This window comes from Monopterus albus, unplaced genomic scaffold (assembly GCF_001952655.1).
Source record: "Monopterus albus unplaced genomic scaffold, M_albus_1.0 scaffold105.1, whole genome shotgun sequence".
Classification (NCBI taxonomy): Eukaryota; Metazoa; Chordata; class Actinopteri; order Synbranchiformes; family Synbranchidae; genus Monopterus; species Monopterus albus.
This window is the reverse complement of record NW_018127985.1, coordinates 2,439,576-2,465,872: the sequence shown is the minus strand read 5'-3', so window position 1 is coordinate 2,465,872 and position 26,297 is coordinate 2,439,576. Positions and strand designations below refer to the sequence as shown.

The 26,297-nt window shown below is 43.1% G+C and overlaps 2 protein-coding genes across 7 annotated transcripts in view; both read right to left on the bottom strand.

The window, feature by feature from the left end:
- Positions 1–414: 414 nt before the first annotated feature.
- Positions 415–16,324, bottom strand: kank2 (KN motif and ankyrin repeat domains 2). 3 transcript variants are annotated; one of them, XM_020610402.1, is made up of 13 exons: positions 16,114–16,324; positions 10,483–10,567; positions 7,561–7,643; positions 5,922–7,277; positions 5,344–5,553; positions 5,154–5,262; positions 4,391–4,912; positions 4,213–4,300; positions 3,520–3,739; positions 2,989–3,131; positions 2,558–2,758; positions 2,378–2,476; positions 415–1,797 (listed from the first exon to the last, which is right to left on the bottom strand). In XM_020610402.1, the coding sequence occupies exons 3-13, from the start codon at positions 7,595–7,597 to the stop codon at positions 1,741–1,743; spliced, it is 3,042 nt and encodes a 1,013-aa protein (XP_020466058.1). In that variant the 5' UTR covers positions 7,598–7,643; positions 10,483–10,567; positions 16,114–16,324; the 3' UTR covers positions 415–1,740. The 3 variants fall into 3 exon arrangements, with proteins under 3 accessions (XP_020466058.1, XP_020466059.1, XP_020466060.1); XM_020610403.1 differs by lacking the exon at positions 16,114–16,324 and adding an exon at positions 14,687–14,797; XM_020610404.1 differs by lacking the exon at positions 16,114–16,324 and adding an exon at positions 11,203–11,225.
- Positions 16,325–17,155: 831 nt separating this feature from the next.
- The window catches only part of dock6 (dedicator of cytokinesis 6), a 29,513-nt gene continuing 20,371 nt past the window's right edge, over positions 17,156–26,297 (bottom strand). For all 4 annotated transcript variants that reach the window (XM_020610359.1, XM_020610361.1, XM_020610362.1 and 1 more), the window contains 22 exons: positions 26,157–26,296; positions 25,825–25,994; positions 25,567–25,712; positions 25,071–25,253; positions 24,684–24,810; positions 24,505–24,589; positions 24,190–24,286; positions 23,953–24,087; positions 23,497–23,649; positions 23,247–23,405; positions 23,044–23,144; positions 22,764–22,956; positions 22,467–22,610; positions 22,194–22,325; positions 22,058–22,072; positions 20,519–20,644; positions 20,349–20,438; positions 19,614–19,850; positions 19,366–19,509; positions 19,086–19,192; positions 18,822–18,995; positions 17,156–18,437 (listed from right to left, as the gene is read on the bottom strand). In XM_020610359.1, coding sequence (XP_020466015.1) covers positions 18,407–18,437; positions 18,822–18,995; positions 19,086–19,192; positions 19,366–19,509; positions 19,614–19,850; positions 20,349–20,438; positions 20,519–20,644; positions 22,058–22,072; positions 22,194–22,325; positions 22,467–22,610; positions 22,764–22,956; positions 23,044–23,144; positions 23,247–23,405; positions 23,497–23,649; positions 23,953–24,087; positions 24,190–24,286; positions 24,505–24,589; positions 24,684–24,810; positions 25,071–25,253; positions 25,567–25,712; positions 25,825–25,994; positions 26,157–26,296 — 2,889 coding nt within the window. In that variant the 3' untranslated portion in view covers positions 17,156–18,406. The remainder of the gene's footprint in view (positions 18,438–18,821; positions 18,996–19,085; positions 19,193–19,365; positions 19,510–19,613; positions 19,851–20,348; positions 20,439–20,518; positions 20,645–22,057; positions 22,073–22,193; positions 22,326–22,466; positions 22,611–22,763; positions 22,957–23,043; positions 23,145–23,246; positions 23,406–23,496; positions 23,650–23,952; positions 24,088–24,189; positions 24,287–24,504; positions 24,590–24,683; positions 24,811–25,070; positions 25,254–25,566; positions 25,713–25,824; positions 25,995–26,156; position 26,297) is intronic.

Here is a 26,297-nt window from a genome sequence, read left to right as displayed (position 1 = left end):
ACACACACACACACACACACACACACACACACACACACACACACACACACTCACTCACTCACTTCATGTCTTTGGACTGTGGGAGGAAACCAGAGAGAACCCAGCAGGCACAGGGAGAACATGCAGACTTCACACAAAAAGGCCCCGGGTCGAACCCGGAACCTTCTTGCTGTGAGGCAGCAGTGCTAACCACTGCTCCACAGTAATAAGCAAAACAATAACAAGTGTCTTATTGTTTTTTAGAGACCCAGTTTTATCATTAGCTACATGACTTTATATAAAGTGTCGATGAAATACTCCTCACCTGCAAAAGTAAGTGAATAAATGCAATAGAAAAAAATGTGGTCCACATTTATTACTCTTTTTTTTTTCAAAATGCACAAATTAGAAGAGAAGAAACTATCTAGAATTTTACATACCTCATAAAACATATACATAATGTAATAATAATGTGTGATTACATAAAGTAGGTGAGCTTAAAAAAATCTAAATGTATAAAAAGATACTTAAATTAAAAAAATTGTGTTCATAAAAATTCAGTTATTTAAAAGTGAATATGAAAACTGTGAAAAAATCCTTAAAAAGCAATAGAAATTTTGACATCAATAGCCTATGCACTTTTCATCAAGGAATTTGATTGTATGCATCACACTTAGCAGTCTATATTGACATATATTATTTGGATATTTATATCTTACAACGCACGTCCTTTTAAGACCCCACTCAGTCGCTTTCTTGTTCCCTGACAAATCCTACTGAACTGAGATGGCTTCACCAGTACTTTCAGAAATTTTCCTTGTCCAATCGTATAAGCACAGAATATTACACACAGACACACTTTAGTCTTTCCTTAAACCATACAAAATACGTTCACATATAAAAATACAAAGAACATAGTATCATAGCCTTCAGAGAATCATGCTAACCTCTCTTTTCTTCCACACTGCTGCTAGGCCTGTCCTCAACACACAGTGTCACAACGTCCAAAGGAGCGAGACATCTTTGGGTTTAATTGGGGAAATGTGGTCGACACAATAGAAATTGAGTCCTCAGGTTAAAAAGGTGTCATGACTGAACTATTGCCCAGGAAATAAAAATCACGATCCTTGGAGGTCCTGAATTTTAAAAAACCAATATAAAAAATACTCTAGTGTAAATAAATCTTGTGTATAAACACTGATATATTGTTGAAGTGGTATTTTCTGTATCATATTTTTGTAGCACCAATGAGCTAGTTGATGCAAGGACACTTATCTATGGGGGGGGGCTTTTGTTTTTCCAAATGACTGACAGCCACACACACAATGATGAAAATGTGTGACAGCTGCTGCACTCATTCCTGTTACAGAAAGAAACTGTAATCCACATGATTTAAAACTAGTGTTTGATTATGAACCGTCTAATGTAATTTAGTAAACAGTTTTGATATGTGCCAAAAACTGGATTACTGCAAGATTGAACAAATGTTTATGCAACCGATGCACCGTTTCTCAGATTGCATCACATAAGAAATCCAAGTTTTCAACTAGCGCTGTTATTAAAAAAAACCACTGTGTGCAACAAGCAATGGTGCAAGCTGTCATGTAATTGTCTGCACATTATAATCTGCATAAATTATGGAGGGTGAAAACACACACACTCACACACACACAAATGTTTGTTTTCTTAGTTCACACAATAATATGGGTAGTGGTGGTTGGGTGGCTCTAGAGTTGCTGCCAGCTGCTGAGGCAATATGATTTATTTGGTTTCACCGGCAGGAGGGGAAGAACCCAAGAGAGGAGACTTCGGTGAAATCTAGACAAAAACAAACAAACAAGATAGTTGAGAAATTCTGTTATTTGTGAGTGTTGTGTTTTGGAGGTGCAGCTACATTTATCGGGGCCAGGCAAACTGCAGATACACAATGAAGGAGAGGTAAAGTGATAACATATGGACAGTGAGGATGACTGACTGTAGATGTACCTGATTAAGGAGTACACATTCTATACACTTAACTAGGAAAACTTTGATAGTGTGAAATGTAAAGAAGACATCCTTATATGTTTACTCTTGTATCATAAGCATAGTAACAAGTGTGTGATGTTTAGTTTTTTTCCAGGGGTTATTTTGTGCTGATGTGCCAGTTCTTGACCATTCAATCTGCTTCACCTGTCTCTTCTTCTTTTTAACCACATCTGCCAGAATAATCCTCTCCACTTCCTTTGCAGTGAAAAAGGTCATATGGCTGAATGATATCGCACCATTACTGAGGCAACTGTGAGTGGTCAGATTTGTGGCAAATCCTTTCCTACTGAATGTTGGTCCAAGATTGTAACTTTCAAAAAGTTCCACATGAAAACAATAAGAACAGATAGCAGTGTATGAAAGCACTCACAGGGGAAGGAGGCTTTGCAAAGTTGAGGTGAGCGTACAGAAGCACAGCAATGTCGTTCTGACCAGCCTCCAGGGCAATGGACAGCGCGGTGCTGCCGTCCTATAAAAAAAAAACATTTGTAGATTTGGGCAGGGTTTATCAAACGTGAGGCAAAGGAAGAAGAAAGGGAAATATGCTTACATTATCAGTGAGAGTGGCATCACAGCCTGGCACAGACAGCAGCTGACGCACAATGTCCACATGACCGTGTTCGCAGGCACACATGAGCGCTGTGGAGCCGTCGTCATCACGGATGTTGACCTGCGCCCCGCAGGACAGCAGCGCCCGCACCATGTCCCCTCGGCCATGGCTGACCGCTAGCATCAGTGCCGTCTGACCGGCCTACAAACATGCATTATTCAAAATCTTCAACCTCATCTTCAACCCGTGGAGCTAAGTTACAACTAACTTACTGACATTTGCACCTATTCACATGCTGCAATGTTCATCTGGTGACAAACCTGTGACCAGAGAGTGCAAGAGCGCCTATAAATACTACCTGCTCAGATCTAGCATGAGTATAGTGTCTGTATGGATATGCAGTAAAAGCGACTGAACAGTAGAGGGCGCACCTGGCTGGCCTTGGCATTGACATCTCCAGTTCGCAGCAGCTGCTGGACAGTCTGAAGGTCGCTGTCAGAGTGGAAGGCAGCCAGAGCTGTCAGCATGATGGCTGTGTAGCCCGCCTTGTTCTGCTTGTCAGCATTACACAAGCCTGTGAGTTATATAGGGCAATCAGTGTGACAGGTGATACAACTGGAGACGGGAATGTTTTAAGACTGTGTGACACACATGATGATTAATGACAGTAGATTTTGAAATATTTGACAAATCCATCCAAAATCACATATTTTACTCTTAATTAGAGTGGCTGATAACTTAATATGAATATTTTTCATTTCTTTAGCCTAATCTTTTAAAAAAAAGTGGTTTACAGTTGATACCTAAATCAATAAACCAAAACAAACATTTTTAGTTTTTAGAATTTTGTTTCAAGAAAACACACCAAAAACATTCAAGTCAGTGAGATGAACAGGAGTAAAATGGGTTATATACAGTTTCTTTATACCTAAATACACAGTACACGTACACGCACAGCTCACCAGTGTCCAGCAGCAGTTTCACTACTGGGAAGTTGGAGTGGGAGACGGTGTAGTGAAGCGCAGTATTCCCGTTGCCGTCTGCCATGTTGATCACAAACTCCAGCAGCCGAGGGGAGACTGAGGCGACGGTGTCCATATAGGCTTTGACAACAGCCGTGTCTGCAGCTTTGTGACAGGACACACGCAGCCACTCCTGCAGCACGGTGGTGTATGCTGCTCTCTGAGATCAGACATAATGAGAACGCTTAAAGACACAAACACCTGAGAGACTGTTGCCAACGTGCATGAGCTCACAGGCAAACAGGCTGACCATGATGTGCATGAAAATCAAAGAGGAGAAAAACAAACTGAACCTAGCGAAAAACACAAAGGAAAAGTGTCGCTTGCTTTTCTAATAAAAAAAAAACAAAAAATGATCTAATCCCACACAACAAACATATAACCTGTAGTTTAAAAATCATATAGTAAAAAACATGCCCCCTTTTGTTAGTCAGGACGGTGCTCATAATGTTCTGAAACTGAATGTGACCTAAAGATAAACCCATTTGTATGGTGTTTCTTCTTGGTCACACTTGTGCTTGTAATTGTTTATAACTGCTTTTGCAATGGGACAATCTTGGATTTCCTCGACAGCGGTACTGGCACTGAGCGGATTATCCTGAATAAATAAAGCAAATTAAACTGAACACTTACTGCTCCTGGTTGGCTGAAGGCATTGGGTTCCCCCAGGGCTTTCTGCAGAGCATAAAGAGCTGACATCAAGCTGTCACTCAGCTCCAGTCTGAGACAGACAAGGAAACATTAGTCACTCGTAGTCATACACATGTTTGAGAGTACAGCCAGTCTGTCTGTTAGCCATGTGTACATTTACCTGACTTGCTTGGCTGATGCTGTGGTGCTTTCAGCTGCTGGCTTTGCCTCTGACTGGTTGGAGAGGACAGCTGTTTCCGACTGGACGGTATATTGCTGCTTGGTAATCTCAGTGGTTTTAGTGCCAGACAGTGGTGAAGAGCAGGTGACTGGGTGTGTTATAGAGCTTTGCTCAGGAGTGGATTCAGTGCTTGATGATGTAATCTCCTGGGTTTGCATTTCTGATGATTGGCAGGTAGTCTCTTTAGAGGCAGAACTGTTTACTGGACATGGAGGAGTTGGGGTAGGGTCAGAGGCTGGTGGCTGTGAGGCACATTTTTGCACAACAGTATCCGTTGCTGGTGACTGGGGGTCTGGAACGACGGCTGGTAGTTTGGCGACAGCCTGGTGAGGTACACTGCTGCTTTCTCGGTGCTGGATTGTAGACTCTGGTAGTTTTTCTGTGGCTTCATGATATTCACTGGAGTCACTCCCCTCGTCTGAGCTTTCACTGCTGCTATCATCTGATGAGGTGGATTCATAGCTGCAACACAGCATGTTTCACTGTCAAATGTCTTTAGAGCTCACCCCTTGTTTTGTTGCTGTACATAAGCAATTAATAAAACTTCAATGCTACTTTATAACCTTAGCCACTGCAGTAGAACAAACTCTGTGTGAACAGTGGCTAATCGCCTTCAAATCTGTGATGACACACATTTAGCAGGTATGGGTCACTGCCACAGTGTTCAGTCAGTCACTGGTGGCCTGCAACAACTGACACTCACCCTCCATTAACACCAATGAATTGTAGGTTTTTCTTGGTGGATGGAGATCCTGGTTCACCTTCTGCTTTCCGCTTCATGATGGACCTCAGAGAGGACTGGGGAGATGAGGCTGGAAAAGATACCACTGAGTTCATCATAGGGACACTAGAAGTCAGAAAAGTCAAAGGGTGTTTGAACAGAGTTCAGTTACCTGTCGTAGGGTCTTCTTGTGACTGGATGGTCTCTGTGTTTATTTGCAGGTGTGTCTCTCCTTTTTGGGAACTCACCAAACCAGCCTCATTACCAGATGTGCCTACTGCAATGGCAGGATTAGCTACAGGTACCGAAGTGGACAACTCGCTCTTTAGGACATCACGCACCTGCTTGGAGCTGACAGCAATTGGCAACTCAACAGGAACATCTGGGATACAGAAAGAAGACTTCACCATTTCAGCCTTAACTCATCAAATATCTGGCTTCATCTGTACATTGTAGTGCAATCCAAACAACAGCAATACCATAAATCCTTCCTTATAATTTTAGGGTGTCAGACTGCAGTTACAGTAGTAGTGGTGCTGTGTACGTCAAAGGGAGAAGTTTGCTTAATGTTTTGTTCATTCCATGTCAAATTTTAGACACATTATATGTTTCACAAAGGGATGTTGCATTTGACTGCACTGGACTGTCCAGATAAAGGTAATAAACTTTTAACTCAGTGTCCAGATAAAGGTAATAAACTTTTAACTCAGTGTCCTTGGTCATACACTACCAGCTGAATCAGGCGTTCACCTTGTCCTCTGTGGTGGGCCTCCATGGCACCACCAGCTGGTTGAAAGCTGGGCATGCTGCAGGTCTCTGCTCGGAGGAGTGTGCCTACCTCCACCATGGTAGGCTGCTCAAATGTGTACACCTGGATTCCCACAGTTCTCTGTTCCCTCTGTTGGGGCTGCTGTGTGAAGCTGACCAGAGTGTGCAGGCTGCAGCCTTGTGGCTCCTGCCAACCCATGCTCGTAGCCATGACTGGATGCTCTGCCTGAGGGGTTTTTTGGACTGCTGCTACCCGCTGCTGTGCAGTCTGCAGCTCCTGCATCATCCTCTTCAGCTGGCCCTCAAGTTGAACCACTTGATTCCTGAGAGCCTCTGTCTCAGGCAGCAGCCCCAGATCCTCCTCCCGAACCCCAACTCCCACATGACAACTGTCCCTGGAGTCCTCCGGTCCGACTCCAATAGTGCACACTTCCCGCTTTGCATCTGGTTGCCCTCCACTCACAATCACTCTGTCCTCAATCTCACAGCCTGAGTCTTGTTTGGAGCCCTCGGGTGTGGTGGGAGACACTGACCCTACTGGCTTGTTGCTGCTCTTAGCTCCAGTGCTCAACTCTTCTTCAGGGATGTCAATGTAGAGCTCCCCTCGGGGACGACCTCGGTTGAAGCCCAGTGTGTGGCCCAGGAACTTTTGGCTCTTCAGCTGGACACTGAGCTGGCGTTTCTCCTCCTGCAGCACAGAGATTTTCACCTGCATCACAGGGATGGTCTTCACCTGCTCCTCCAGCTCTCTTATCTTCCTGAGGGCTGCTGCCATCTGCTCCCTGACATGCTGCAGGTGGGCTGGGGTTGGGGTCACTGGGGTGGACAGGCCAGAACCAACGGGGGTAAAGGATCCACCCCCACCTTGGGCCCGGTTGAAGCTGTGTGCACTGCTGATGGAGGTGTTTGAGCCTGCTACACTGCTGTGCATACTGCCCAGGTTGGAGAATCTTCGACCCTCTTTCTCCTCCTCCAGTTTTCTGCGTGCATCCAACAGGGTCTTCTCCACCCGCGCAGTGCTGAAGCTAGGCCTCTGCATCGTGTGGTAGCCTGGGGCACAGTAGGAGAAGGAGGAATGTCGGCTGTCAATGCTGGCGTTGGAGCACAGAGACTCTGTGGAAGTCCACCACGAGCCGGCGTAGCCATAGCCGCGAGGCAGGGAGCCATAGCGTGGCCGGCGTTGGATAGGCACCTTCTTGATAGTGTTTCCCTTCTCTATGTCGTTAACATATTTAAGGAAGTCTAGATCCAGACGGTAGCCATAGGGGGTCTCCACTGAGTAGGGAGCCTCCTGTTCTTTGCTGTGCAGGGAAGGGGGAGCAGGCAGGTTGAGTTTCCCTGAGGGGGAAGGAAATCAACTATAAACAAACAGAAATTTGCTTCTAATCTTGGGCTCAGACTTTAGAAAATAGCATTACCAGTGGGCTACAGAGTATTTATGTATGTGCTCTAAAAGAATCACCAAATTAGGCAGCTCATTATAACCTGACCTCATAAGGATATCACAATAGTTAAATTAGTTGCATGTTGTTTCACAGTTTAAATCCTAACAAGAGAAAAGAATCATCTTAAAATGCCTATTATGTTGAGTATTACCCATAAAAATGAACAGAGAGTGCACCTGGGAGGCCTGGGTCCATATGCAGCACCTGAGCCATAATGAGCCTGTGGCTGGTACTCCAACAGTCACCCACTAACTCTCACCTGCAAAGACACAGATATCTGGTGAAATTATAAATCAGCATAATGAAAAATAACCAGTTTGTTTTTATACTGTAGCAGTAACAAGATAGAACCTAATTCAATAATACTTGATTGTACATACCCAACAGAAACCTGACACGATTGGTGCTCATGTCGACTATACAGATGCATTTCAGTGGCTTGTATTTGACCAATAAATTACTGCTCTTTTGGGCAGGATTGTTGTTGTATGATAGTCCGAAATACAGCACTTTTACTGTTTCTTTCAATGCTTCCCTCACTAGTGAGTCACAGTCAACTGTGCATTTGTTTCTGTTCCTAGCATTTAGAGAAGAGAAGTTACAGAGGAAAGTTTCCTGGCAGCTTCTTCCATGATAGAGGTTTGAGACTACCAGTTACAACCTTATTAGGAATCATCTGTGCATGCTAACTTCGTCTCTTAATTTAGGGCTTCCAGACACCCTCTCCTCTTTCTCTCCCTCACTTTCATCTCTTTGTGCTTTTCTGGTGCTTCCCACCCTCTCAACGTCAGCTGACGATCAGGAGGTTTCAGCTGATAACTCTCTCTCTTTCTTTAATGTACACCAACTCATTACTTTACCACAGAGAAAGCATAGTGAGTCGCTGAGAACCGACTTCAGTGCCTTGCTCATACCAGAATAGTCTGACTCTTCATAAACTAAAGACATTGTGCCTTTTCCTCCTACAGACAACAATGCAGTACCAGAAACTGTGCAGAGCCATCAATGCTAGATACTCTGAGTTTGTGTTTGCTTAGAAAAGATTAACTTTCTAGGTCACCACTTTGTGGGAACTGGGAACCATCCATAGCAATGGCCAGCTGATCTTTATATTACTGAGACTTTAAGGAGCTAAGATCAGGGGTTTTCACTGCAAACGTCTGAATATGCCCTAAAAACAAAGTTTGCTTCAGCCTAAGGCTGGTTTTCTGCTTCTTCAACAAGAACTGAGTCCCTCTTGTCTGAGCTGAGCTCTCTCTCTCTCTCTCTCTATCTATCTCATGACCCTGGTCAGTGCTTGCTGGTTTGTGAAAAGTAGGACACTTGGAAACACTGACTAAATCTACTTGGTATTTTTGAAGTCCTGTAGTCAGTTTGTCTCAGCATCCCTTATCCGAGTCCCTTTCATCACCATAGTATGTTTGTCATGTACGATGTGACATGGAAAATACTGTTCACATGCACACACGAAGCTATATTAACATTAATAGGATTAAAAGAATTCTACTGTTGAATTTAATTTGACAGAGTGATGACAATAAGCTGAATGTATAAAATGCCCCAGACATACATTAGGACTGCCTTATATGAATGCTAAATAAGGGAGATCTGAAAAACAAACAAACAAACAAACAAACAAAGAATAGGGAGTGCTGCTGGGATCCTGAAGGATGAAAACAAAGAAGACAAAAGCACGGTGTCAGCATTGTAAACATTTCTCTTTTGAGGAACTGGAAGGTTTTCATGAAACATTAAAAAAAGAAGAATTAAAACAGCTCAGGTGAGTTTTGGCTCCCTGCCTTCATCACACAGTGTGAGACTCTGCCTATCTCCAGTGTGGCATAAAAGTGTGTGATTAGTGGCTACATGTGTGAGAACAGGACAGAGAGAAGAAGAATTCCTGGGACTGGGAGAGCATGCAATTGTATGTGTGCGTGAGAAAGTGAGTGTGAGACAGAGTGTGTGCGCAGGAGGGTGGAGGACAGCCAGCGCTGACAGGGGACAGTTGATGAGATAAAATTATAGTCTGCAGTTTAGCGACCAAACATCCCAGCCCAGCAGACGTGATGGCTGACGTTGTCTACTTGATTCCTCTTTGAAATATCGTTTTCTACTCCTTCACATTATGTCTACGCGCATAAACTCACTTTATTCTCTGCTTCAAATGTCTGCTTACTTATTGCTTCTCCAGATGCCATACCTCCCACATCATGTTTCTGATGTGTTAGAAAGTGTGTGTGCAGTCCTCTTGAGTGTGTGTACGTGTGTGCATTTGGGTGGAGTGGCTGACCTTCTTCCCCGTCTCTCGGCTCTCAAACAGAGTTCCATTGAAATGACATCTGAACAGAAACCAGTGTGTGCCCTTCCCCAGCACTACCCTCCCATTCTTCAGACAACTCTCCCTGGCCAGCGATATCCAGGACAAATGCCTTGTGCCCATTATGCTCCCCCAACCTCCCTATACAGCTGCATACCATACTAACAAAAGTTAACATCGCCTGCTCTACGCCCTCCATTCCCTGCTATTACGATTACGCTATACAACCCTGTGGGAGTAAGGTACCAGTCATCCAGCACAAATTTCACATCTGTGGTACATCTAGTAACAGAACAACTGTATTATACTCCAGCTTCTTTGACCTCTCACTACAGCAGGCAAAACATTTGTTACACACACAAGCCAGCTTCTTGTTTATTCATTTACAGCCAAACCTTTACATGTTTGGCATCTGGAGGACACTGGGTCTGATTTATAATCTGTACACAGATGTCTGTCTTTGCTCTATTAGAAGATTGAGACCACCCTGAAGAATAATTTAAAATCACAGGCTTCATTTCAAGGTCAGCTCCCCCTGAAATGTATCAAACGTATTGCTTCCATTTAATGAGTCACCTTATTATTATTGCCATTACAAAGGATTAGACCTCAGTATTGCTAGGTCTGAAATACCACCCTTCCCACGACCGAGCAAAGTTCTTTGTGGATTTTTCCACTGCTTCATTGACTCGCTCAGCCTTTAGAGGTTGCTGTGCTTTTTGCTCTAGCTTGAGAATGGTTTGTGAATTAGGAAAAGATGGATTTATTTTCTGCTTCATACCAGCTGCTTGTGCTGCAAGGATGGGATCTCTCCTCCCCAGGCTCCTCGTTCTCGCTTCCTTGTCTCACACTCTTACAGTCAGCACCTGTGGGAAACAAGAATAAAGGAACTTGGAAGCCACTGCTTTTGACTGTAACAGTTTGCAGACCAGAAAAATGCAAATCACATTCATGTAAAAGCTATCTAGACGAGTAGTCATCAGGGGATGTCAGCAAAACTGCAATAAAGGTGTGTAGCTCTGTTGACACAGCGATAATGAGAGACTTATGCCAGGTTACAAAAGACTGGCCCCCTTTAAGACTATAAACACAGGCTGCAAAGGTCCATTACATTCCAGTGGTTTTGACTGGCATGCCAGATGTGAATAATATGCCCCCATGAGATACCAATCAGAGTGATTATAGCACAGCCTGGATGAAGCCAGGTCCATGTGCAGCTGCTCTCCTCCTCTCTTAGCTTTCCTCTACCCCATTCTTCTCTCCAGTCCAAGGCTTTTTAATCAATTCAAGGCTGAGAGCCTCCTTGTCATGTGAATGTGCATTGTTTTCTGGCTCTCTCAAATCTATTAACACGTGCACACATTCTAGTTTGTTGTGAACAGCCATCCTCTGCACAGATCACCTTTAGGGTTAGACTGATTTCATGACTCTTATAATGTGGTGCCTTCATGGACAACACAGATTTGAAGCTTGTGCTCTAGCTCCTGTGTGTGTGTGTTACCAGATAAGCTGCATGACTGTGTCTGCTGATTCTCATACGTTGGCTTTGACGGCTAAAGAGTCAGACTGCTGTGCAAGTGTGCACAACATTTTGTCATTGGGTCTCAGAGCCTGAAAAACACGGAGAGGTGACCTTTTCATAATATCACACCAAGCCTTGCTGTGTTTTAGTCCATTGTTTCATATTGTTGATATGCTAATACCACCGAGGGTGGAGGGTCGGAGGGAGAATCGTACCTTTTAGACTGTAACGACAGCCAAATCACAAAGAGTCATTCATTCAGCCCTTAGTTCCACAGCTGGTTCTAATATAAAGCAAGGAGGGGCATCTCAGAACGAGAGAGAGAGGCAGAGAGAAACAACGTGCTTATAAGTGTGTGGCAAGGAAATTAACCTCAAAACAAACAGTTGATGAGGTGCTGTTATGGGCCCACACACTGACACAAACTGGGAAATACAAGGATGAAGTGATTGATGTTTAAATCTACAGGTGCCTCAGGCTCCAAATATTATGCAAGATACTGAAAACACCAATACATCCCCACCTGTTTACAGGAACCTATAAATCAAAAAAACACTACAGTCAATGGATAGGGTTAAAGACGCTGAACTATGTGGACCATTAAACTGTATTGGCGCACACGGCAAATACCAAATGTTACAGGAGACAACGTGAGCTCCCATCAGCTCCCACTCAGCACAAATGAAAAACCTCAGCTCCCCCACCACACTGACACTGTCCGAGGCCGGCAGACTCCCACAGATAAACAAACACAGCTGAAGCTTTTAAGTTGATTTATACATGTAAGGGCACAGATGATATGACTGAGCTGTTTTTACTTCATCTGTCTTTGTGATGATAAAACTGACAATGTGTTGATACACTTTGGATTTATTATCCAGCCCATAACCAGGAACATTTTAGTAACATTCTAATGACAAATGCCAGTTTAGCAAGAAAAAAAAGCTCTCAGACTGACACTGCTTCTTCATTGTCTAATTATGCTTACTGATGTTGCAAAACAGGCAATATGTGGCCACAGGCCGATTAAGGGAGGGTTACAGGGAAGGGCACTCCATCTTTGTATTCCCCAAGGATCCAGAAACAACCCAGTCACTTCCTCCCAGCCCAGGAGAAAGCGCTACATGGAGGAGAGTGTAATTGAGAAAGAAAAAAAGGAGCCGGGGTAAGTGAGAGAAAAAGCAGAGGACAGCAGTACAGTATATGAGGGAGGGTGAAAGAGAAAGAGTGGAAATGTGAGGAAAGAAAGGCAAAACTGCCGGGGGGAAGAGAAGAAATGCTGTGGAAACTTCACGAATGAGAAGACCACGACTGTTCCCAGAATTTGACTCCACCAGTATGAATCACTGCAAGTCCTGCTGCTGACACCAGAATGCGTCTGCTTGTGTTAAGAAAGCAAGAACATCAATCAATCACACAGGAAACCATCACAATGGGCAAATAAAGTTTCAAAAGACATTTCCTTGTAATCTTAAATAGCTCCGCCTAGAAGATTACCATCATTTATGCATTCCTAAAAATAAACTGACAATGGAGAATCCCTGCGAGGTTGAACCTTGTCTAACTAAACAAATCTGATTATAGTACAAAGGTTTTCTTCTCAGAGTAACAGGCTGCCAAAACCAATACAGAAGAGTTTTGAATGTTAAATCCAGATTATTACAGGAGACACAGTTGTTGAGCTACTTCTTTGTCCTCATCCCTGCCACACAAATGGCTTCTTTCAGCCAGCTGGTCCTGAATGAAGAATAAATGAGAAAGAAATTACAACAAATTTCTCTCCTGAGCAGCTAAAGAATTATACATTGAAGCAACAACAGCCATTTGTCACTGAGCATAATGTGGCTGAACAGTGTACATCAAGACTTGACAGACTGGGCCTTCACCATGAGTAATGAGGCCAGATAATCTCATATCAACATGGTACTGCAGCAAGTAGCAGTTTTTGACTAATTTGGCTTTAAACTTAAGACAGTGAAATCATGACTCAAAGGGACGTCCCCACCACAACCTGTTTTTTACATCAAGGAGCAGTGGTATGGAGGAGCAGATGGTGCTGGGCTAAGGAGTCAGGAGCAGAGTAAACCCCCGCCGGTCCGCTATTGGTCAGTGTGCTGACCTCCAACAGGAAACTGAGCAAGGGTGGGGCTGAGCGGCACCGGAAAAAAAGACCAAAAAAAAAAAAAAAAAAAAGGCATTTGGGAGAAAATTCCAATGCAGTTGTGGAGGTGGGGATTAAGAAAGATGCCGAGCAGAGAGGCACAGAGCTGCGCTGTTTTGAATAAACTGTGGGGTCTGGGGCGGAGGAAGATGAAGTCCAGACGGCAGCAGACAAGGTGGTATGGAGAGCTGGTGAAAGCAGTGTTGGGGTTAAAAGATCAGGTCAGCGTGTGCTGCCGTACCAAGCAGACAGCACAGCAGAGCAGAGGAAGTAATCTCACTGAAGCAGTGATGTAGTTAAGTGATTTGCTCTCAGGGATCTTATCAATTACTTCCTGATTCAAGGATGAAAAGCCTCTGTGGATATAAAGACAACAAAACAGGCCAGGAAAACATTACTGACTCTTCCAAGATGTTTGTGTGTTCTACTGGGCAGAACAGACAACTTGCTTTTCTGGGTGATTAATGTATTAAAGGAGATCAAGTCAGATTATTCAGGCAGATAATGAACAGTACCTCAAAAGCCAAATAAGACCATATGTTAACTCTGACTGGCCTGATGTTACTACAGTAATACTAGGCATGTATATTCTCTACTTCATAACTAAGCCACCTCTTAAACAAAAACTTTGCTTAATTATCCCACAAAGTGGCATTGTATGGTGTGAAATGGTGTTTTATAGCCTAATTTGAAGGATGGAAAGCATGAAAAATAACAGTATATTTGGGTTTGTTCATTTCTTATTTGAATGTCATGCAAACAAGCAAAACAGAAACAACTTGGCTGCATGTGTTTGAACTAAGAGCCCATTAACAGCATTATAGATCCTTATATGACAAACTTACCTTATTTCAAGTGATCAAAAACATAATGAACACCTCTTATTGTTTATACAGAACAGATAATTCATCACGCAGTAAAACTGCTCAGAATAGCTAATGAGTATTAATGCTAAACAGTGACAGACAGTCTCACGCAGGTTCAGGGTAATTTCATTAGTCTCACTAAACCGTTTAAATGCCCGGCATGTGGCTCGGTGTGCAAATGGAGTTTATAACCCTGCATTCCACCACGGCACCCCTGGGTTCAAATGCTGTAATGAGACAATCACATTCCAGCTCAGAAAGAAAAAATACAGAAGGAAACTCCAGCTGCAGACAAACCTGGCTACAGAGTCCCAAACTTGCAATCCGGGGACTCCCAGGGGTCTCTCCTGGGACACCATGGGGTTCTCGCACAAGGAAAGTCATTTTTCACCATTATTACACTCTGAAACTAGCACGACACAGCAGTGAATCTTACCTTCATAATGAGTATAATGTTCAGTTTTTGTTGAAGCTGTTACTGAGAGATTTAGATGTAGCTTCATGCTCACGCTTCTTCTGTTCATGTAACAACCCCAGTGACAGGACAGAGCCCAGCTAAGTGTCATGCAGCTGCTACAGGCTCTGGCTATTAGCCGGTAGGTGTCATGCAGCCAGCTGCCCATTGCACAACAGCAGGACAGTGGTGTATTGTATGATGCAAAGTACAGGCTGATGACTACACCCACGCATCCTGCCAAGTTCTGCGTGTCCTTCATCAAAACAACATCTGATCAATGTGGACAGTCTGCCACGCGACATCAGGGCACACAAAGTTCAGTATTTAACAAACAATTCATACTAATAGGAGGGGAAAAACTACATTTTGCTTTTGCCTATATGCAGTTTATTAGGGGAACTCAACGAGGATCACAAAGCACTTAAATCTGGTTCACCTGCTGACACCCAGCTCCATCAGAATCGTCCCCTGAGGAGACAGACTCCTCTCAGTAACCGCTGACCACCTCCACCCTATGAGACCAGCAAATGTGAGGGCAAGGAGCTGCAAGGGAAAGCTGACATACATCTGGAAGTAATGAAAACTTGCAGAATGCACAGACCCACCCTCTCCCCGGAGTCCTTGCAATCTTCTCTCAGAGTTTTCCTTTCATGATGAAATTCAAAATGGTTAGATCACGGGTGAGAGACCAGGAAAAGTTTCATAATGAAGGGCAAGCAGAGAGAAACACCCAGCTGGAAATGAGGAGTAAGATTTGACTATGCGACAGACAGCACTGTAGAACCACTGTATCAGTTAGAAGTTGGGGTCGTACCCCCCTCTATAAGATCCCTGCAAAATAACAATACAGACCGTGCGTAATAAATTATACACGGACATTGTAGGCTATAGAAAATGCACTATAGAGATGATGTCTCCCACATTCAACACAGCAAAAGATAAGGTAAATAGGAACTGATGCTTCAGTATGATGGAGGAAGTTTTACTTCCTCTGGGGATAGATTATTATCATAGCTTATTGTAGACAGCCTGGTTGTCGTTAACAACAGCGCAGCTCTCGCCTCCAATGATGCTCTGAACAAAACAAGGGACGCACCAGGGGAGCGACCATGAGACTCCTATAAACATCGCTCTCAATGCAAAGACATGCAAATACAAAATTAAGAAAGCAAATTAGACAGATAATTTAGCAGAAATACGAGCGGAACTGCATGTGGATTGGTAGTGAAGGATAATGGACCCATTACTTCATGGAGAGGACCGGGGGAATGGGCAGGACCGACGCTTCACAAAGAAGTCTCACACACATGAAGGCTCCTCGTCTGAAGCGCTTTAAAATACAGTTTGAGAAACAGAGACCGAGACTGGTTTCAAGCAGAGGAGCTGTAAGTTGGTGCTGTTCTTACCTGCCCTCTGGAAATCCTTCCAGCCGCCTCGGCCCAGTAGCGCCCACTGACAGAGACAAAAACACCGCAGCCAAGATGCCTCCTCCCGGCCCCGCTCCTCTTAAAGGGCCAGCGGGGACCTCACTCACTGCAGCCACCATAGTGATCTTCAGGGGTCTTCGAGGCTCTGACAAGCCTTTTACCTCCAAGAAACCATGCTTCATCACAGATCGACAAGAGAGGACATTTAAAGAAAACCCAAATGTCTGAAACAGCCTTCTTTCAAGGACCTTCATGGGGCTCTGTGGACATGGATCAGCCAGGACCACAATGATGGTCCATCTTACCTCAAGTTACAAATACTCCGCGAGAATTTATTCAGAAACTTATAGGCTACTCATGCAGAATGACCACTGTCAACACAGGCTGACACAAATAAATGACTATATAATAACATTTTATCTCGTTGGACATGCAGCTGAATAAAGTACAAATAATTTTACAATTTTAAGTAGTGCTGGATTAATATTTTATCAAATGATAATATAGTTTGATCAAAAAAAAGTAAAAGTCGAAACACTGCAGTACCTGCACAGTACCTTCATAGGTGACAAATGAAGACCAAGGTTCTCCATGGACATTAGACCTTCAGTGGAATCATTCATTTCAAGGGCCATTAAAGACCTTCAAGGACTATCAAGGAAGTACCTGCAAGAATCTCAGGGACTCCCAAAACCCACAAGAACATGTCCATATGTATTTATAAATGTTAACATTATACCCTTAACCTTAAAACAAAACCTGAAATAATATATTCATTATGTAATATTAAAAATACTGCACTGCCTTACCATATTAAAACGTGATAGACATACATTACTTATTTTCAGTAACTGTCACTAAAAGTTTGATAAATGATTTACAGTGACTGAAATTAGCCATTTCATATGTTTACACCGTCTGTCAACTGGCTCTGCAGCACCACAAACAAGAGCTGACCAGAGGTGTAGGAACAGATATTTAATAGAATTCAATAAAAAAGACAGTGTAAATAAATAAAAAGTTTACCTAATTGGTAAAAAAAAACTAAACCCATTTCCAGCCTTGTAAAATAAAAGAATATATTTTAGTAGTTACAGCGTCAACGTGTTGCAGTTTTTAAAAAACAGTGCAATATAATAGATACAGTAGTTGGGAAAGGCTACAGTTGATATAAATCTTGGACAGCAGGGTGGTGGACACATACAAGACTTTTGGACAGCAGTTCAAATATCATCTACCTTAAAGCACAAGGACAAATGACTCCAGTTAACAGACTTTACTGCTATGGGACAGTAAATGTCACCGTTTGAACATATTTGTGTGGGGGGAGGAGACGGCCCGGCTGGGGGCAGTGCTGCTGCGATAAACATCGGATGTGACTGCAGTGCATTACAAGAGAATTTCACAGTTAAAAAAGTCATTTAAACATCCGTTCCTGCCGTTTCCCCACAGACTAATCCTTCCCTCTTAGATCTGTGGTAACAACGCTTCCCTCCTGGACTCAGACTGGACTGAGGTCTGAGCTTGGACATAATGATCCCACCTCTGCTCTGTAATGAATTCTTATAATGAGAGATGGGCCAGATTAATGTGACAACTTGAGAAAGAAGGAATGTCAGTTATTTGGTCTGTTGATAACAAATGAAAACTCCCTGGGATTATTTAATAACCAAGCCTGGCAGTCACTACTACCAGGCATAGTTTAGAAAAAAAGCCCATCTCTTAAAAATTAAATAAGGGTGCGGCACAAAACACACAACCTAGAGCTTCGTCAAAAGCAAACTCTAGAAGAAAAATGAGAACAGATACACTCATGAACAAACCCCCAGATGATTTGGATATAAAAATGTGTCTGGAAACTGTAGTCCTTTAAAAAATAAAGTTAAAACTAGATTACTTTGGGTTGTCAGTAAGGACACAGAGTCTTACTGAAAAGGGCAATGCTTAAAGTGCACATAACCTTCTAGCACAAACAGCTGAGGTTTTCTCTGTACAGAAGTGTGAGAGTGGTGGTGAAGGGGGCAGTTCAACAGGGAGAGAGGTGACAAGTGTGTTTGTGTTTGTCTGTGTGTGGTGGTGGTGGGGGTTAGGGCACAAGTGGGTGGCTGAGGGGTGGGTGGGTAAAATAACGAGCTAGACAAGGAAGAGGACGGAATGTGTGACAGTTGGTGTGCAGTGCAGCAGGGGAAGGGGGAACAGATGGGGTGAGACGGAGCTCATTTCTAAAGCTTGTTGTTCTGTATTTTATTCCAGTTTTCTGTCGACGGTCGACTCAACGAAGACTGGACCTACTGTAGGAGTTCCTGAAGAGAAGCAAAACAATAAAGAATGTTTAACTTTGGGTAGTTTTCCCCTGAAAAATTAAATTAAATCAAGTGAGGAGCAGTGAGTGTTTTAAATTTATTTATTAAATTTACTTGAGGCATAAAATCTGACCCAGGGAGCTAAGGAGTCAGTGTGAAAACTGTTTTTTGTGGCATCCCAGGAAAAGCCTGCACAGTTTATTTATGAATTTTAACAACATTCCCATTCACAGGTGACAAGAGTCAGAACGTACGAGTCTGTGACCTAGAGTATAATAAAGTTTGGTTTTATGTGGCTCTTCTGGTATGATGGGGTCAGAGAACCAGCATGAGCTCATTTTTTGTCACCGTATGTAGGCGTGTGTGCTCAGTGTCTCAAGTTACCGCTGTGTTTGTGCAGCCTGAGCTGGCAGGGTTCTGTATAGCTGGGGGATCTTGCGGTTGATGAGAGGACCCAGTGCTTCTTTCAGTTTATTGTAGTTCCTCTCCAGCTCTCTGTGATACTCCTTCTGATCTGGTCCAATCAGGGCTTTATTCTTCCTCAGGGCATCTTCACACCTGCATGAGAACAAGCAAAGAAGCCACGGGGGAGTTGGTATTTGTTTTTATTAGTTATACAGCAATGTGGCCCGTGGAGTGTGTCATCACCTCTTGGAGAAATCTTTAAAGCAGAGTCGCAATTTGTTGTGATGGCGAAACAGCTTCGGGTCGTCAGGAATGTCGGATAGAAAGACCTGCGCCACCTCAAGGGGGCCCTGTGAAGGGGAGAAATAGTTACATGTCTACTAAGGAATGTCTGTCACTACTTAAAACAATGACCCAGACTTCAAACCCCACTATGATTGGGTTAATACTCCAGGAGCATGTAAGAGAAGGCGGTACAGGTACACCCAATGCTCTTTTCAGTTGCAGTTATCTAAACAGGCACCTGGTTGACGGTGGTGCCCACACAGCCCTGCAGCACCATCTGCAGCATCTTTGAGTCTGCAGGGTCTTGGTTTGTGGCAAAGGCGAGCTCCTGAGTCTTCTTCTGCATGTCCTCAATGGCTACCTCTATAGGGACAAGAATGATCTGGAAAACCATAAACAACAGAATGAGAGGAAGTTATACTGTCTTTTTTCCTCCCACTTTCTACACTGTAATGTCTAATGATCCTCTCCAGAACAGACACCCACCTCCTCCTTGTGGATAACATTGATGCGCGTCTTGATGTAAGGGAAGGCGTGAGATGTCGTCAGTATGGTTTTGCGTTTGTACTGCTCGTGCAGGTCGCCGTGAGCTCGGCCGTCCAGAGTGAAGGGAGTACAGTACATGAAGGTACGCAGGTTGTAGTTCTTGTCAAAGTAGGTGATTCTTTCCTTTAGCTCGTAGGTATCGAAGTATGGCTCGACGTAGGTGATCTGGAGGTAGGCCTGAAACAAGTAAGAAAGGGAGGGTTTAGGGATAGGAATGGAAAGAAGAGAACACATACAACTTATTTTTTAAAAATCCCTCATCTTTTGTGTATTATGATGTTTGATTATCGGATTCTGTTGTGAAACAATTGGCTCCATAACCCTGAGCTGTCCTAGTTCAGACCGTTATAGACCTTAATATATATGCTAACACAAAACAGATTATACAATTAACAGTACTGAGCTTGTTTTTGTTGAGCTCTTCATCAGTCACCCTCGTGGCTGTTTGTATTTGCCTATGTTCTGTATGAATGGATATTTTATGTGGAGTGTGTTTGTGACTGATTTAAGTTGGAATGTGTTGAACTGTATTGAACTATGTTATTTTTTCCTTTTAATTTTATAATAGTATTTGTGTAGTTATGATTTTCTATGATAAAATCAAAATAATTAATCCTTCTTCAATAACATAATGCTTCATTATTAGCCACAGACTGTATATACATAGCACATTACCTTGTTAAGATCCAGTTTGGTTTTGTCCACTGGGCTGGAGTCCTTGATAATTTCAACCACCTCATCCCCAAAACTCTCTGAGTAGAACTCCTGTAGACCAAATAAATTCACTTTCACATATGTTTCACATAAATAAGCAATGACGCTGCTATTAGTATCATGATGAGTACCTCAAGTCTGTGGGAGATCTCAGCTAATTTGGTGATCGATGGCTCCTTGTAGACAAACTCTTGATCATCCAGGTCTCCAAACCGACAGCCATAGAAACCCACCCTGAAGTAGGTCCCAAACATTCTCTAAACTCTAAAGACAGGATGAAAATATATACCTGAAGAGTCCAACAGTGAACTAAAGGTAGTGCAGGACAGGTGTAGTGCTTATGTATTAATAGGAGAAGAGAACAATGATAGAGACATGTATGATGTCAGCTGAAACTCTATTGATGTGCTCTATTTTTGCACCCTGTTGCTTGTTTTTCACTGATGAAAATGTTAAAGTTACTGGTCTGTTGTTAATGTATAGCAATAAGAGAATATTTTGTAATAGAACAATAACTTTAGTAGAGCAAACAGAAAAAATACAGTATTATGCAAATGTCTTAGGCCACCATTAGATTTGTTGTTTTAGCAATGTTCTGACTATACAGTATATATTTATCAGAATACTACTAGAAAACATAGGAAATATGAACAGTATTAAAAACACAAAATGGTCAAAAAAATGTCAGCAAAAAAAAGGATACTCAAGATATTCAAGCTGTTATAAAGAAATATGAAGAATCCAGAGAGGTCAAGGACAAAAACAGAAGTGGAAGGCCAATAAAACTGATGAGAAGATTCTCAGAGCTTCTTCTTTGAGAGACCAGAGGAAATCCCCAGCTTCTTCGGGATTAAAATTTGCCCCTCCCACAATCCACAGGAGCTCGATCAGGATCGGTCTTTGTGGAAGGACAGCAGCCAAGAAACCGATTTTTCAAAAGGGGGACAGAGACAAAAGGCTGAGATATGCCAAAGCTCACAAAGACCGGAGAGAAGATCAGTGGAAAAGAGTCTTACGGAGTGAAGAGCTGAAGTTTGAAACGTTCAGCTCCAGTTGTCGACAGTATGTGAGAAGAAGAGTTGGAGAGAGGTGGAGGAATGAGTATAGCAGCCTTCAGTGAAACACGGTGGAGGGAGGGTCTGTCAATGTTTCAAGACTTAAAAACAGTTTCCCCAAAAGAACTCAAGCTGTGCAAAGGGAGGTCACACTAAACACTGACTTTGGACTATAGAAGCCATGTTGTTCTGAAAATGTTGTGGTTTTTTTTAATATTGTCTACATATTTCCTGTATTTTCTGGTTGTATAGTAATTAAGAGACTGAGAAATAAATATAAATTATCATTATAACCTTGCTAAAACACCAAACCTAATGGAGGCCTAAGGCTTTTGCACAACACTGTATATTTAGGCTAAAATGCTATTTCATCACAGCAGGAGGGTGGCAAAAGGAATGGAAACTCTTTTGTAACAGTGGTTCAAGTCAACTAAGTCCAAGTGTGACAGCAAGTTTTGTATCACTCACCAGTAACATGTCATTCATACAGGAGGGGAGAAGAGAACAAACAGTGAAAAAGAAAGAAAACATTGTCAGTACAAAAATAAAAGCAACAGCTAAAATTGATTTGTACCTTAAATGCGATTTATTTAATATGACAAATGAGTTTGTTACCTCCCACCCTGAGCTCTGGAAAGGTTTGAAAAGAAAAGAAGCACATAAGAAGGAAATCCGGATAAAGTGACATTTCTCATCAACACTAACAGCCCAGTTAATGGTTGGTGATTTTAAGATCAAGCTGTCAACTCACTTGGTTGTATACTTTGTTGAAGGCGTCCTGTAGCTTTCCATGAACAGTGGCCAGCTTTTTGAAATCTCTGTTGGCTTCGTGGATGGGCAGCAGAATCTTGTACACTTCATTTATGGCCTCGTACATGGCTGCCTGGGGTTAGAGCACAATGGAAAGCCAGTTCTACACATACCACTTGATCGCATAACGCTCCTTCAACCACTTTAATTCTGTAATCTTGTGCCGTGGTAACATGCACTCTGTCACCATGTGGTTGGAGAATTTGAGTTGTACCATGTTAAAAGATGCAGCTGCCTGCTCCAGGAGGCCCACCAGGCCGGACTCACTGAAGTACTTCCCAGCACAAATCCCCTCCTCCTCTGGAGACAGGATGTCATCGGATACTGCCGATTCCTCCAATACGTTGGATGACATATTCTAAGGGAAAAACAGAGAAGCCAGAATTTTTATATTTGCTTGTTTCAACAATCACAAACTTGAGTCTTATTACTCCAGTTCTGGGACAACCTCCTGATGCGCTGTTGTTGCTTGTAAGCAGAAAATCACCAAAATTAAACAGTAAGCACTCACCTGAAACGTGACACAACCAACTGGCAGATAGCGGCAGTCCTCCAGCATGCTGAGGTATTCTGCCACCAGTGCAGCGCTGTGGACCAGACAGTGGGCAGCCTCAGCGTGGTTCCCTCTCTCAGAGTGCTTCCCTGCCATGTTCTGGAGCCATGTCAGACGCAGGTCTGGGGAGTTCTGGTAGCCCTTGGCAATCCTAAAGTCACAAGTGAGAGAATATCTTCGGTTATATTAATGCAATTTTATTTTTATATGCCAGCCTCACTGAGGGATATACCAGTACCTGTACATTAGGTCAATGAGCATCTCTGGGTCCTGCTGATGCTCTTTCATCTTCACAGTGTCAGTCAGAATCATGTGCAGGTTGAACACCAGATCCTGGACCTGCAATTTGAGAAGTGCAACACGGCACATTAGTACGGTCTCATCCATTCCAGCAGCTCCAGATCTGAACTTTGTACAGAAAGTGTGATGGCTTTTACATACTTGCTCTCGAAAAGGCGTGTCACGCAGCCCCATGTCCTCTTCAGCATACGTCAGAATTGTCTTGAGTGACCGACGAAGATGCTCTTCATTGAAGTTCTGTGACAATCCCACCAGCGAGGACAGAGACATGGTGACCTGCATCTTCACTCGTGCAAAGTTCTGGTCAAAGAAAATAAACAGGACAGATTGGGGCTCACAGCATTATGAGAGAAATTTTTGTGGTGCATGACAAAACAGGGTCTAAACTTACATTTCCAATCTCAAAGTTCTGTTTCATGAGCAGGTACAGAGATGCAGAGGCATGGCTTCTGACAGAGCCGACACTACTGCTGCAGTGGCGAAGGAGACGCAGACACAGGTCTGCACAAAGCTCCGTGTCCTCTTCAAACAGCATCTCTGGGAACTACTCACAAAAACACACTGTCACTTAGAATATTCCTTACAAACATATCATCATTTACTTTGTTGCTTAAAAAAAAAAATTCACAATGCACAATAAAATACATGTGAAATCGCTTTATTTTTGTTTCCTCTTGGAACAAAACAAACAATAGCCAGAGAGTCAGTCTGTGATACAGTGATTAAAAATAGGGAGATAAGTTGCTGTGATTTGTGTTGAGTTGCAAATACATCAAACTGAAGTGAGATCAGATTGTTTCAAATGAATTAATAAGACACTTAGCACATTAATAGAAACTGTGCTTACCTTATAAACCAGAGCCCTCTGTGTAGTGAAACAGTGCTGCAGGAAGAGGGCGCTCTGGTTGCCTGCCATGCTGTGGAGAAGCACTCTCAGCACCCCACCTAAAACACTTTCCTTCAACTCTGATGCCACCACAGTCTGACAGAGGGCAGAAACAACACATTACAGCTTGGAAATATTGCACAAAATGTATGTCAGCCACTGGCTAAGGCCATGGTGATGTTTTATTCATTGTTTTACCTTGACTATAATCTCAAGTGTGTCCAGGACTATCAGAGAGGCCTCAGTGGCTAGGTTTCCATCCACCACAGACTCCTGCTCCACCTCAGCTTTAGTCCTAAAAGAGGTGGAATTTTACATTCTACATTGTACTTAAGTACCACTCATATTAAGATGCAGTATTTTATACAAAAGCATGTCAATAAATAACATTCTAATACAGAATTTATCAGTACTATAGAATCTATCAGCAATTCTTCCATAGGATCAAATGAGAAGTTTAATATTACTTTAGCTGGCAATATTATTAATTATTAATTCACCTAAAGGACATACTTATCGACTCTGTCTGTGTTCTGTCTCCAGTGAGTGACATTCTTTCTCCACCTAACATTCTCTTGGCTGCCATAGGGACTCCTTTCTGGAAGAGTAAACAAATTGCACTTTCCATGAACACAGACACCTCAAACAGCTACTGGTACCCACACACACTGCTGTGCTCTCATGCTACGTACCTCTGCAGCGGCGAACCATCTCCTGACGAGCTCCAATGGTGCCCAGTATGGCCTCCTCCAGTCGAGCCTTCATGTCTTGAGACTTTTTAAACGTCAGGCTATTGATCCTCTCCAGAGTCTTCCTCCCCTACAATAGCCCCCCAAACATTGCAGGGCACAAATTAAACAAAGTCAGATCAGTAAAAATCTACAGTAAACAGTGAAGGAGTAGAAAGTACTTCAGCGACAGTAGTGATATAGTACGGATAACAAAGAAAGTACATTTTCTTGAAACAGCTACTGATATGCCTGTAATGATGTAGCAATACTCTGGCATGTCCTGGTTTTGACTACTTTAGAATCTGTGATGAAAGACTAAACAGTAGGGACAGTGCCTGGTGATTGTACCTTGTATTCAAAGCAGGACACACAGAGATGCAGCAGATCCAGTAGGCGGTTGATTTGCAATACAGACAAATCAGACACCCAGCCCTCCAGGAGAGCTGCATCTGCATTCTTCAGCACCCACAGGAAACACACCAGCAGAGTCCTGCTGCACTCGGCAGACAGAGAGTTGGACTGGCGCCCAGCCTGATGAAGACAAACATACCAACTCAGTACCCGTCTTTAAATCTGCTCAATACAAAATGGCCGGTTAGAGAGTTATAAAAAAGAGCAGAGAGCCATCTACAGGCTAAGAGGAGCAGTTACTGTACTTTAGAAAAGAAGAAGAAAATGGAAAGAATGCAAATTCCTTCTGAATGAGTGTCTGTAGGGTGTAACAAGAAGGTCAGAGTCATCATCTATCAAACTGCGGCAGCAGCCTCCCACACAGAGGCCGATCTGTGAACTGTCAGTCCATAGGGCCCGGGGGAACAGTCTGACCCCTGCTTCTGTCACTCACCACAATGGGCAGAGCAAATGAGCTGGCTTTGGCATGTGGCAAAGGGGAGCCGGCAATCGCCATGGCAACAGACTGACTGATAGTGTTGCTACTGTCTGGGTCAGCATCATCGGCGTAGGCTGAGCGGACCCGAGTAGGCGAGGAGTCTACAAAGAAAGAAGTAAAGCACTCTCAGGTGCAATCATACTTGAGATAAAGCACAAGAATCTTGAGGAGGAGAAAAACAACATTAGTGAACTGCATATATGTTTTGCTGACCAGAGAAGTCATGGAGCTGATGCAACGTCTCCATAACAATGGGAATGAGGGGCAGGTAGAGCTGAGCAACGTGGGCTCTGACCTGAGGGTCAACGTAGCGAGGGTCTGCATCATGGCTGCACAGCAGGGAGTGAACAGCACTAATGGCCTTTTTATGTAGGAAGAAAACCCTTTGGGTAAAACAAACAAACAAAAAAAAAAGAAAAGATTTGCTCTGTTTCTCACTGCACACATGTACTTTAAGCTCGACTTCATTAAGATTCAAACTGATGACTCTGTAGGAAAACTAAAAGAAACTCTTGAATTGAACATATGCAACTATTAAAACCCACCCTTCTCCATCAGGATCAAGCATGAGAGAGAGCTCACTAAGCAGCAGGCCAGACAAAAAGTGCTGCTGGCGAAAAGGGACGGAGAGCTCAAACATGGTGGCCACACCCTGGTCTTGCACCATACTGGAAAATGCTGAACTC